At 51.6% G+C, this 12,819-nt stretch overlaps 1 protein-coding gene across 1 annotated transcript; it reads right to left on the bottom strand.

Annotated features, from left to right (window-relative positions):
* Positions 1–1,099: 1,099 nt before the first annotated feature.
* On the bottom strand, positions 1,100–11,279 carry UTS2B (urotensin 2B). Its single transcript, XM_065557420.1, has 5 exons — positions 10,968–11,279; positions 8,598–8,699; positions 4,854–4,891; positions 2,721–2,814; positions 1,100–1,835 (listed from the first exon to the last, which is right to left on the bottom strand). The coding sequence occupies exons 1-5, from the start codon at positions 11,068–11,070 to the stop codon at positions 1,810–1,812; spliced, it is 363 nt and encodes a 120-aa protein (XP_065413492.1). The 5' UTR covers positions 11,071–11,279; the 3' UTR covers positions 1,100–1,809.
* Positions 11,280–12,819: the final 1,540 nt, after the last annotated feature.

Here is a 12,819-nt window from a genome sequence, read left to right as displayed (position 1 = left end):
ACGGGCAGCAGTATGACATTGTGTGAATTCTATGCGTGTGGGTTTAGTTATGGGGTAGAGGGTGTAGCGGGATGGTCACCCACTTCTGCCTTAAAAGGATTAAAACAGTCTGGGGAGAGGGCTGGGGCAGGGAAGGAAAAGTGGGGCTTATTGAGGAAAGCAGCTTCAGCTGGGGGCCGTGCCCCAATCTGGCCGTGGCTGGCTTAATGAGGGCCCAGCTGGCCCTTATAAGAGGGCTGGGGCCAGAAGCCAGAGAAAGATTCTCTCTAGCTTTGAGAGGGAGGGACCTGGCTGCAGGGAGCTGAGAGATGGTACCTGGAGTGGAGCAGGGCTTGGGGAAGGCAAGGGAGCTGGGGAGCTCCGGCCTGGAAACCCCCCAGGCTGCGGCCTAGTGGAAGGCCAATTAGGTACTGGGGTTGCAGGGGGCAGCCCACGGGTAGGCAGAGGCAGCAGGTCCAAACCCCTCTTGCCTCTGATGAGTGGCTTTTACACTGCAGTCTGCCCCAGTGAGCAGGGGCTAGATGGTGACTGGTAGTAGCCCACGACTGAGGCAAAGTGAGGATAGAAGGTTGGGGGTTCCCCTGGGTGGGGAGACCCTGAGACTGTGGGGGCATTGCCAGGGGGCAGCACCCCAAAGACAAGGGGCACCGGGTCCTGGGAGGGACACGGGGGCCAGCGGCAGCGGGACAGTGACCTGCAGAGGGCGCTCTGGAGGCTGGAAATGCTAATTCCCCGAGATGACCAGCAGGAGGCGCCGCAGGGGTGAGTCACACACCGTCAGCGAGGGTGAAGCCAGGGATGGGCAAAGCCCGGGTGAATTCCACCCATGGGAGTCAGAACCCTAGGTAGGTTGGAACTCCAAGCGGTTGGACCAGTGGCTTAGCACGTGTGCACTTCCGTGGCAGAGATGAAGCCCTGATTCCCAAAACTGGTTAAAGGAAGCAGCTGCCACTTTTGTCACTGTTGAATACCCAGCTAGATAAACCATTGGTCTAGTCCATTGTGGCCGTTTCTATGCTAAATTCTGAGCGAGTGTGGAGGGAAGAACAGACCTGGGCCATGCTAACGAAGGAGAAAGGAAACATCAGGGGACGCTGTGAAATATAAATCAGCATTTTACCTTTATTTGACTTATATCCTAAAGGAGCCGGTATTTTGGCCCTTTTCTCCTCTGAAGTAAAGACTGGAGGATACACACTGTGCACACCGACAGGACACAAATAGCGACAACACTACAAAGCTGTGTCAGCAAGGCAACCAAATCCGCACAATGCACTCAGCCCGCTATTATTCACCTTGTCAGTTAAACGGCAAACACATCCCCGCCCAGCTCCAGGCCTGCCACCGCCACAGGAGATGGGTGGTGCCGTTGCCCTGGTCCCAGGTTTAGAAGGGGAATGGGACCCCGGACACCACAATGAATAGCAGCTGCAAAGAGTGGTGCTTATGGGGCATTCCCCTCCCACACTCAGGGGGACTAGGCGAGGGTGAAGCACTAGGAGGACCTGGAGAAAAGAGGAGGCGAGGAAAAGTCAAGGGATAAGACCAAACCGGTGATAGACTGAAAGGAGACAGAGCAGGAAGGTGCTATACAAAATGGAGGGGGAGGGAAGTATGAGGGAAAAAGGGGTGAAACGTGGGCGCTTCCTGGTCTTGTCCGAATTCCCGTCAATCCTGCCTAGCTCCTCGCTGGGAAAAGCACCCAAGGGAGCAGCACGATGAAGGTACAGAAGATACGTTAACACGGGGACACCACAGCGAGGCGATTCGGGGCCGTCCTTCTCTCTCTCTTCCAGTCCCAGCTGGGCTTCACACGCAGTACTTCCAAAAGCAGGCTAGGGAGGGCCAGGAGAGAAAGCGAGATGTTAGGTGTAAGCTCATGTAAAACTCGACTGGCAGTAGGCAGCAGTCCTGCATTCTTGGCAGGGGGAGTGGGCGGAATGACATCTTAGATCTTGGCCACCTCTAATTCACTGTATTCTTGGTTAATTTCCATGTCCTTCCTCACTGTCTCTCAGCCATACAAACAATTGCTCCTTGTTTTGCCCATACGCAAGAGAGCAGTGACCTTGGCAAAGGGGACACGTTTTCACTATCAGCTTGTGTAATGTGGGCAGACAAAGGGGTTTCTGCAGAACGGAGAGCCAAGATGTAGCAAATAACCCCAGGCCCCCTCCTGAATGAAAAGCGACGTCTGCTACAAGGCTGCTTGAAGTTTCCAAATGGATTTTAGAAGCACTTAAAGGATCCCTGGAGTGGTTCCAGTTGCTAAAATTCCCTTCCACATGAGGACCTTTAACAGAGCTATTCCTTACAGCCTGGGTCCACAGTTCCTTTATGAACCAACAAGCTCTTAAAAGCTTCTGATTTTCCACCAAAAGGGACCAAAATAGGACCATTTTAGGATGCTGCCAATTTGCCAAAGCCCCTTAAAGTATCAGAAGCAAATGGAAATGTGGCCAGAAAGCAGCCAGTCAGCTCAGGCTAGAGGGAGATCCTGCCGCTAGTGCAGTCAAGGAGGCTGATTAATTAGCAAGCAAGGGCAAGGCCCATAGATGCCCTGCTGGTCACAATGGATGGCTGAGCTCTGTGGACCTTGGGATTCTCAGCATATCCGCTATAGCCCGCGTGCGTGTAGAGAGAATGCCCTAAAGGGGCAGGCGGGTAAGGAGGGCTGCAGGCAGATAGATTCCAAAGGCTGTTCTAAAACCAAAACCCACCGCGTTTGTCAGGGTGTGATGGCAGCAGGCCTGCCTCGGCGTAGGCCTCTTCAGAGCCTTCCCCAGCCAAAAGCTGCTCCTTTAACTTCTCCAGCTGTTTGGAACAAGCACAAGGTTAGATGAACCTCTCCTGACCCACCCCCAGCCTTCTCCCGCAAGCCACCGCCCCCTCCCCCCCCCACCATCTATCACTGCATAGAGTGCCACTGCCTTATTCCTCTTGCCACTGTGGTTTTGATCTCCTCCCCTCACCGTCCACACGCGTCTCCCGTTCACTTTCCCTTCTGGCAGCAGTGAACCTGTAGCACTGGTTTCTCTGTGGTAGGGCTTCCATGTTAACAGCCATTGTTTCCCGCTTCTAGAGGAGCAAGGAGACTCTGTGCTTCTGCTCCGGCAACGTAGCTCCCAGGAAGCCAGATCCTAATATCCCAGATCTCTGGGGAAGGTCCTGTCGGAATCAAGGCGCTGTGCTGGGGCCCATCTCTAGGTGTGATATAGTGACACATTGCAGAGGCCGGTGGGACTGAGAGTCAGGAGACCTGGTTCTATTCTCAGCTCTCCCATGACCTGCCATGTGATCATGGGTGAGTCACTTCCACGTCCCGTGCCTCAGTTTCCCCTCACACGCTTTCTCTCCTGTCATGGGCTGGCTGGCCCTTTGAGGCAAGCTGGGCTCAGTCTTGCCCATGACTTAGCCGCTATCCCTTAGCCTCACCAATGAGCTTGCAACATAAGGGTGGCTCTGTGACGTCAGCTGGTTGCAATGGGCTTAATTAACTGTAGAGGTGAAGCCAGGAGATCGCTAGTTAAATAAAGCTGGGAACTCAGCAGAGGGAGGAAGACCCAGGAGGGAGGAACAAACAGGATAGCCTGAGGAAATCAGGCTGAGTTTCCCCATGGAGCAGGATAGGTTCCTGTGGGGGGATCCCTGAGATGTGGCCTAAAAGGAGCAGGGAGACCCTCCGAGGTAAACTGCTGGCATGCGTGGTGAAGGGAAGCCGGGGGGCAGTCCTGCTGGGGAAGAAGCAAGAGAAGAGAAGCTCTGTAGGAATCAGGAGAGGCCGAGAACTTCCGTGGCACCCGAGAGGGCCAGAAGAACTGCTAGTCTGGGCCTTTGATTTGGACTTTAAGTTGGATGGATCTTTGGTTACCCTGGAAAGGGAGGGAACTGTCATGTGACCTGGCCGGAGGGCCGAGCCTCAGAAAACAGAGAGGGAGAGGGGAGAAGACACCGGCTGGGACTAGCCATCGCAGCCACGGGACTGGCCACCGAGGGGTAAGAGACCAAGTTCCCTGCACTGCTATGTCCCTAGAGGTGAGGGCACACGTTTATACCGGCCTTGTCTGCTTAGACCCTCCGCTCTCTGGTGCAGGGACTGTCTCTCACGGTGGGGTGGATCACCCAGCAAAATGGAGACATGCTGTTGGAGTAGGCCTCTAAGTGCTACTGCGACACAAACCATCATAATAGAGGACCTGGGGAAATTCAGACTGGGAATAGGACTCTGTGCCGTGGTCCTGGCTCTAATCTGAACCAGTTCCTCCACCCATAGCTCCTTGGTGTGACCGAGTGATGGGATTAAACACGACAAAACAGTAGCACCTGCCTCTGTCGCTAGCCCCTTCTACCTCTTCCCTGGGAAGGGTTTCCCTCTTACGGGAACTTTTTTCCCCAGCGTGCCTTTCCAGATGCTGGCCCTTTAAATATGGCAGAGATAGGTCACTGCTGCAACCTAACCAATGTTATTTCCTATCTTGTTCCCAATGCAAAGCTGATGGTGGATTCTCCATCACTGGCCACTTTTCTATCGCGATTGGATGTTTTTCTAAAATATCTGCTCTGGGAGTTATTTGGGGGAAGTCCTAGGGCCTGGGCTATGCTAGCGGATCACAACGGTCCCTTCTGGCTTGGCAATCTAGGAATGTGTTTCTTCCATCTGATGAGTGTTTTAAACCCCTGTTGTGCTTTCCTCTTCCTCTTCCCAAGGAGATGGCCCGTTCTCTCACTGGGGCACTGACATTGATGAAAAACAGGCCAGGGATCGCAACGTACCCACTAGTTCAGTCTGGGGATTATTGACTCACTCCCGGCTTTTGTCTGATTCATTCTATATCAATGCATGCACCTCTCACCTGTTCAAGTTCTTCAAATTTCTTTGCCAGCTCCAAGTCTGGAAGAAAGAACACAGATAGTGTAAATATCTGTACTGCTTCCTGAAACCCTCATGAGAAGGAATTTCCTCATTCGCCCTTTATACGTGCAAGGCCTCTTTGCCATTGAAATCCTACTTAGCCCTGAAAATCTAGGTTAGTTGAAAGCCCAGCAGAAGAGTTGGCATTCTCTACAAGTTCTACAGGACTTTCCCTTAATGCTAAATAATAAAGGGGGCAGGTTGTCATGTTTGTTTTGTAACTTATACAACATACCTGACGGGTACAAATATAACAGCTAAAATAAGGGCATGTACTGGCCAATGCCAACTCAGCAGCTCCCCATCACCGTGGTTGGGCAAAAGCCAGAACAAAGGGGCCTAGCCCCATGCCCTGAAGGCCGGTAACTCAGGCTTTGTCAGACTAAAGCATCAGGGGAATGATGTCTCTATGATTAAGTGACCAGAGCAGGAGAGAGCCAATGCAGTCGTCGTTAAGGTTATGCTGGAGAGTATTGGTGGCTCCCAGCAGGCATGCCTTTGGTTATTGGCAATCACAGACCTTGCTGTGGGTGAGCCACGTCGAACCGCCCTTCACTCAGGATCAATGTAAGTGTGAGGCGGTGTCCACCCCACACAGGACTGGAAGGAGTTAAGGTGCCCAGGCAAGTCTGTTAACTCCATAGGCTGCACCTGGAGGGAGAGCCAGGGAGCAGGGAGTTGATTGCAGGCAGGTTCAGCTGGGCAGGAACATGTGGGGCCTATCAAGCCAGGAAGCTGGCAATAGACGGGCTGCTGCTGGGAAAGGCTCAGTCACTCCCTGGGAAGAGGGAAGAGTGTTTGAGCAAGAAGGGGAACCAGGAGTTGTTGGATGCAGTCCAGGAAAGGAGCAGTGAGGTCTGGGAGAGGAAGGCCCAGGACTACTGGGTGTAGGACTACTGGACTGGAATCCAGAGCAGTGGGTGAGCCCGGGTTCCCCAACCAGCCACCATGGGTGTGGCATAGACCAGGCAAGGGGCAGAACGGGGGAACACTGAGTGCCCCGGCCCAAGGGCTGAGTCACAAAGAGGATTCTGCGGTGCCTGGTGTGATGGCATGTGACCCTGGAAGGGTCGTCAACCTTGAGAGCTAATCCCCAGAGTGACCAGGAGGAGGCACCAGACAAGCCGTGAGTGGTGCGCCCCGGGACAGTAAGAAGCAATTAAGCGCCTTGATGGAGCAACATAGCTAACACAATAGAAAACACTGCCCAAGGGTTGAGGCTACGTGCAAGGCCAGGCAGAAGCTGAGGTGGTTTCCGGGGTGTTCAGTGCAAACACGGCAGCTCTGTGGGGCCCGTCTACAGAGCCTTTGCCCGTACAACTATGCCAGCAAAGCCCCCTCAGGAGACGCGGCTTATGCCAGTGAAAGGAGTTCTGCTGGCCTAGCTCCATCTCTTCCCCAAATGACATTAGATATGCTGCCAAAATCACTCTTCTGTTGGTACAGCTGCATCTACACTGAGGGTTTTTTCCCACTCCTAGATAACCTGACGATGTCAGCAGAGCTGTGAGAAGCAGAAAAATGGCCAGAAAGCCAGGAGACATCCAGAAAAGCGCTGGTAACATGGCCTTGAGAGGAAGCCAAGAGACAGAGCTTCTTTTGGGCAGAGTGCTGGCTGGAAAGATGCATGGAACCATGAGCCCGGAAACTATCTGCTGCTGTTTGTTCATACTGCATTCAGGGAAACAGGCCTTTGTACAGTCTTTGTAAATAAACAGCATGCACCAAAGAAACGCCTGTTTCCACCATCAATTTCTCCTCCTAATGGAGACAGCCCGCAAGATGCAGAATATTGGCTAACTGCTTGGGCCAAAAGGGGCAACAATATACATAAAGCCAATACATTATATCAGTCTTGATTTAAAAGATAGCATGGTCCAGTGGACAGGCTGGGAATCAAGAGAGCTGGCTTCTATTCCTGGCTCTGCCTCCTGTGACACCTTGGACAAATCCCCTTCAAGGCTCTGTGACCTGCTTTTCACATCAGCAAAACAGAGATTGCAAAAGCACTCTGAGATCTAGGGATGAAAACTGCTACCTAAGCGCTTACAATTGTTACTGCACACACATCCTCTTCCTGCGGCATTTCTGGCATCTGCTTTGGCTACAGTTCCACAAGTCAGCGGGCTGGCCAAGGACTGCGGCATCCCGAAAATGAACAGCAGCTGACATTGGAACAGACAGTCTCCGGGGAGAATAAAAAAGGCTAATTTACCGACGACACTTTGCCTTGGTGTAAACCCTCTGCCTATGCTTCCCTTGGAGATTAATTGTTGGCAGTTGCCCGGCATAAAATGAAGCCTGCCTCTAGGAGTAATAAGTACACTAACCCATAAGCCTGTTCTTTCTTGAATGCATCCTATTTGTAAGCCGAATCCCTTCATTAGCAGAAGAACTTGATTGATTAGATTTGCAGGATTATTCAGCCATTCAGAACTACGGCTGCCTCACTGAGTTTAGCAGAGGGAAGGGTGGAGATCCTTGCAGTCCTTGGGGCATTTTGTCACTGCTTGTCCCTGTGCTGTCCTGTTTGCATCAGAATTGTCACTGTGAAGAGAACACAGCACAGTCGTGCTCTGAAGACCTACGCTGCCAGTGAGAACCCATCCATTGACTTCAATGGGCTTTGGACTGGGCCCTCAGTGGGCAAATGTTATCTCCTGAATTTGAATGATGCTCCCTCCTTTTGTGCCAGGAGAAGTCTCACGATACCCTGCCACGTTCTGGGGTTGGGATCCTGCTGAAATCGACAGGAAGGCCCGGAGCCCTTAGAATTGCACTCTCTGATTTTTGGTCGCGTCAGATCTCGCGGGTGGGATAAACTCCCTCGTGATAGCACAGTGCCTCCGGGCCCCGCCAAACCAGAGCTGCAAAGGGATGGAGCAGCAAGAAAAATCCATTGGCTGAACTTTCCCCAACTTTAACAATGTCAGGTTCTGAGGGGCGTTCCCCCTGGTTCTTAGCTCATCCAGAGAACCCTTCCTAAGCGTGGACTCCGGCTGAGACCAATCACCTCTTTGCTCTCTGTAAAGCAATTACCCCTGGATATAAATGATGATCAGCTATTTGTATGAGCTCCTGTTGAAGGCATTGCGTAAGTTTTAACATTCCAGCCAGACCCTGAGCTGCCTCTGAGGGCTGCTAGCTGCAGCGTGTGTATGTGTGTGTGTGTGTGTGTGTGTGTGAGAAGTGGCTTCCCGCCCCTGGGCTTGCTCTGAGCTGGACCCATCTGCTGGCACAGGATGGAACTCGTTCCAGCAGCCAGGGATTACTGGGGTGCAGGGACACTTCTGTCAGTCTTCCTTGTCACTAGCCATGCCACTTGTGTCTGCTACGGGGATGTGGGGGACTGGGGAAGCTTCTATGACAACTCAATGCCACCTGCAAATTCCCCTGTGCTGCGGGAGCCTCTGGGGGCCAGCTAAGATGGCTTTAGGTCAGGCTTGCAATGGAAAAGCAGCATCAAGTAACCCCTGTATACCAGCCGGTCTGATCCACTGTGTGTAGGTCCCAATCCTACAAGGTGCTGAGCGGTCTCCACTCCCCTAGCAATCCGTGGTAATTAGGGGGCTCAGTCCTTAAGGATCAGGCCCTTCGTATTCAAATAACCAAAGCTGCCTCCAGGGATGTGGGGTGGGAAGCTGGAGACGGGATTGATGAGCGTGTCGCCCGCCCCCTCACTTACTGCTATCCGCGGGTTGCCTCCAGCCGAGGTTTTTGTTAAGCAGCAGAGTCAGCAGCGCGTCTTGGTGATTGGTGTCTCCTCTCTCCGGAAACCCGGGGTTTTCTGCAGCACATAAAACACCTCTCTCAGGCTGTGACGCCGGGATGGATGGGTTCCCCGGCACAAGACCGGAGGAGGGAAATATCTCGCTGTCGCCTAATGGCAGGTTGGGAGGGATGGGGGAGAGGGAGACGTACTGTGGGGGGGGTCTTCCATGGGTGGGGGGGGTTGCAATCCTCACCCTCAGCCCCAGCAGAGCTGCTGCGTGGCTGCTCCTGCTTATAACCGGTCCTGGTCAACACGGTCCCTCCCTGTTACGCAGAGGGGAGTCAAACAGTTGCATTGCCTAGTCCGTCAGCAATCCACTGGGGACTCCCTTCTCCCCCCCCACCCCCCAGCTGTCCCCACAGAATCATACTGGGGCTGGAGAGGAGCTGGGAGTCCGTCCAGCCTGTCTCCCCGAGACCAGCACAGGGGTGATCCCTGGTGCACACTTACTGGAGTTCCCTCCAGCCTAGATGTAAGAGCCCCCACCTCTGGGCTAATTCCCCTGCTGTGCTTCAGATACACGCACAGGTGACAAAAAACCTTTTGTGTTCACCCTGTCTAGAGCCAGCCAGGGGGCAGTCACGCCTGTCCGCCCATGGGGCCACGGACTGGTCCAGCTGCCAGGCAGGGCCGGCCTGTATGGATGTCCAAGACACACCTTTATTTTCCTGGGAAAGCCCCCTGTGCTGACTCTAGGCCACCTGGGGATTCCCTGTGCACAAGGGGAATCCTCCCAGAACCTGTTAAATCAACTGCCTGCTGCCAGAAAGGGGACCGGGCCCTCTGTGAAACCCCCAGACAGAGCGTTCTCCGTATTGTTCCCATCGGGAGGGTGGGGAGTCACTGCTCCCTGGAAAGATTGCTCCCCAAACCCCATGGATCCACCAGTATCTGGTCACCGGACAGTCACCATAGTCCAGGGCCATATGCACCGAGACTCTGTAGAGACCAGGAGCTCCCAGCTCGGCCCAGCCAGTCTCTTATATAGCCTGAAACGAAGGGTAGGGCACACAGTCAGCGTTAACTTTTGTGAGGCAAGTGGGCGGGGGGGGGGGGGAGGGGGGGGAAATTCATGGAGAGTGCCCAGGCTCCCAACCCATTTCAGATCCCAAAGCTCCTGTGGAAACCACAGACAGGCAAGAATGGTGCCCGAGGAACAGCCCTCTTCTTTTCCTGATCCTCCAGGCTTCCATTCCCTCCACGCATGCAGGTGCAGGGCAATCATTTCACCAAAGTGGCTTCACCCCTATCTAACCCTGATGGGATTAAAGCAAAACATACACACACAGGGGGCAACACATTATTATTATAGCTGATCTCATGAACCTAGTGGAGCTTAGGGGACGTCTGTTTAGACATAGCTGCATAAATCTGGGGGAACTGGGGAGCTGAGGCGCTGTGCCTACTCTGATGATCATAAATGCAGGCCAAATTCATCCCTGGCGTGGTACCTTGACTGGTGTCACTGGGCCCGATCCTGATCTCAGTTACAAGCAGGAATTAACCCCCTGGAATTTAGCGGCGTCACAAGAGGGATGCGTTTATCATGGTGAGTTTAAAGATGATTTGAGTTATGATGGTTTTGAAATGTTGGTGGTTAGGCATGTTGGAGTTTGCTTTAGAAAAAAAATATAAATGCACAATCAAAATAAAAGGCATTATTACAAAACCAACCAGGCAATAGAGGAGGAAAAATCAATTTAAAAGCAATGTTATTTTCTAGCTTATATTTGGCTGCTCCTGTTTCCCCCTCAAAGGCTCTGTAACAAAGATTAACGACACCATTTCCCTGCAGAATAAGTGCAAGCCAAGACGCACTTAAGTTACTAAAAGAAGAACATGTAAAAAAGAAGCCTCCTTGGATAAAATGTCTAGTGCGGACACTTAGGAGCTGTCCGACCTCGTACACTCTGTGTCAGGACCATCACTGGATAATACCAGGGCATTTTTTTTCCTAGGAGATTTTCTTTATGAATAGCAAGAGACATTCTCATCAGACACTTTCCTTCTGATGTGACAGGGTCACTGTTAAATGTGACATATTATACAACCAGAAACAGACATAGGGATGGTTGTAGGTCACCCTAATATAATGAGGCCTCTCAGTAGCTCACTGGTTGGTTAAATGTTTAGTACAGTGAAGTAGTAATGGGTAACCTTATTTCCTTCCCATGTGAAAATCAGTGCTGTAGGGTTGGGTCAAGCAGAAAGGAAAATCCACCAACCAACCAACCAGCAGAGATAAGTACCTACCTGTGTCATCTAGGCTGAGTTTCAGCTTACCTTGTAGTGCAAGAGGTTTTCCATGTGCAGACGGTATCAACAGCATTATGGAGAAAACAATTAGGAGCCCAAGGCAGAGCTGGACTGAACAGATTTTGTCCATGTTCCCGCCACCCAAAAGAACTCTTCCTTACGCTCGATGGAGGACTTCAGTGCAACCCGGCTCCAGAGGAGCTCACTTTTAAAAGCCAGCGAATGTGCAATGATTACAAATGGTCTTTGCAGGAGGGGGAGAAAAAAAATCTTCTGAAATATAATTCAACCTGTCAATATGATTCACTCCTTGGATAATGGACAGATCAACTCAGGAACAGACGTCATAAGGAACCCGGTCAATATGTCTCTTATCTGACCAATCCAATGACTGTTCCCTCTCTCTCACACACACGCGCGCATCCATATACAGGATCTGTGGCTCTATTATAGAAATGTATTCCGTGCGCTGGCTCAAAGGGAGTTTTGCAATTTATTATTGCACTCTCCAGCGCTTGTGCTAATTAACCTGAGATGTAGAAAGTGCCAGAATGGTGGAGGGGAAGACAGGGCTGTTCATTTAATTTAACTGATTGCTGGCACTCCGGTGCATTGCTCCATCCCAATGACTTTGTTGAGCATTAGCTTTATCATCAACGGGCAAAATGCTGCATTTGATTTCAGGGCAAAGTACGGGCTGGGGGTTAAATTTGACATCAGATATGAAATTCATCGAAGAGGAGTCAGATCCCTTCAGTGTTGTCCATTCGGGAGAAGGAAGGGTGTTTGGATGACCCATTTTATTGGCAAAAGCCCATATTTTATTCAGATAAAATGTGGTAAGATGCACTGTGAAACCTTTCAGTGTCTGTTTTAGGGGTCTGGCTCCATCTTGTTTAGCTTGTATTTATTGCCTTCCCATCTATCTCAATGATCTGTCAGGAATTTTCAATTACAACTTTACGATACCCAGAGAGATGCTACAATAACAACCGTCCTGGTAAACTCTGTTCTCAGCCCCTGCTACTTTCCGCAAGTGACGCTGCAAAGAGGAGCTGCAGAACTGAGTCACTCACAGCCTCCACTAGCAACAAGCTGATCTCTACGCACGGTGCCACTGACTCACCTGATATTCTTGGCTGCCGCAGCGCTGTCCCGAATTGCCCATCTCACGCCGCCTCGTGCTACCTGCAGGGAGCCTTAACTGGAAGGCAATAGTGACGTGGAGTTGGGATTTCTGGGGTTTGTTTCCCAGCTCTGCCAACGACTTGTTGTATGACCTTGAACAAGTCACTTTTGATGCTCCAGCCTTACCCAGCTATACAACGGGGACTAAATAAATTAATGCTGGTGAAGCCCTTTGAGATCTTTGCGTGAACGGTGCTATTTAAGTGCAGAAAATGACAGCGATTGTCATGAGAATGAGAGACAATAGGCCTGACCCCACAAGATGCGCTTCTGCAAGGTGCCAATGGGCTTCAGCTCCCAATGGAAGTTGCATTGACAATGTTCAATGCATCCTTGCAGAATTGGGACAATAGCCCACGAAGGCCGTGTAGTGCCCATTTCCCTCTTGATCTTGATTTGCTGCACCCCACTTGCTATACCACTGCCCAGGCTCACCTGAACAGACATGGGCAATCGTGCTGGATTGCACTGAAGTTCTGTGACGGGAAGGGCACGATGATAGCTGGGAAGGCAGCATATTTATTTTCAGCTGTGTCCTATCCCAAGGCAATCAGCCTTCTAGGGCATGTGCAAACCATTATCCTCTAGCCAAATGAGGTGCAACATGACACACTGGCTTTGGCGGTACTATAAAGCAAGAGGAGAAATCAATCTGTCTTTTGGGGTGCTGACAGGAGATAGTGAGTAGGCT

Source organism: Chrysemys picta, chromosome 9, assembly GCF_011386835.1.
Source record: "Chrysemys picta bellii isolate R12L10 chromosome 9, ASM1138683v2, whole genome shotgun sequence".
Lineage (NCBI taxonomy): Eukaryota > Metazoa > Chordata > Testudines > Emydidae > Chrysemys > Chrysemys picta.
This window is presented reverse-complemented; position numbering and strand designations above follow the sequence as displayed.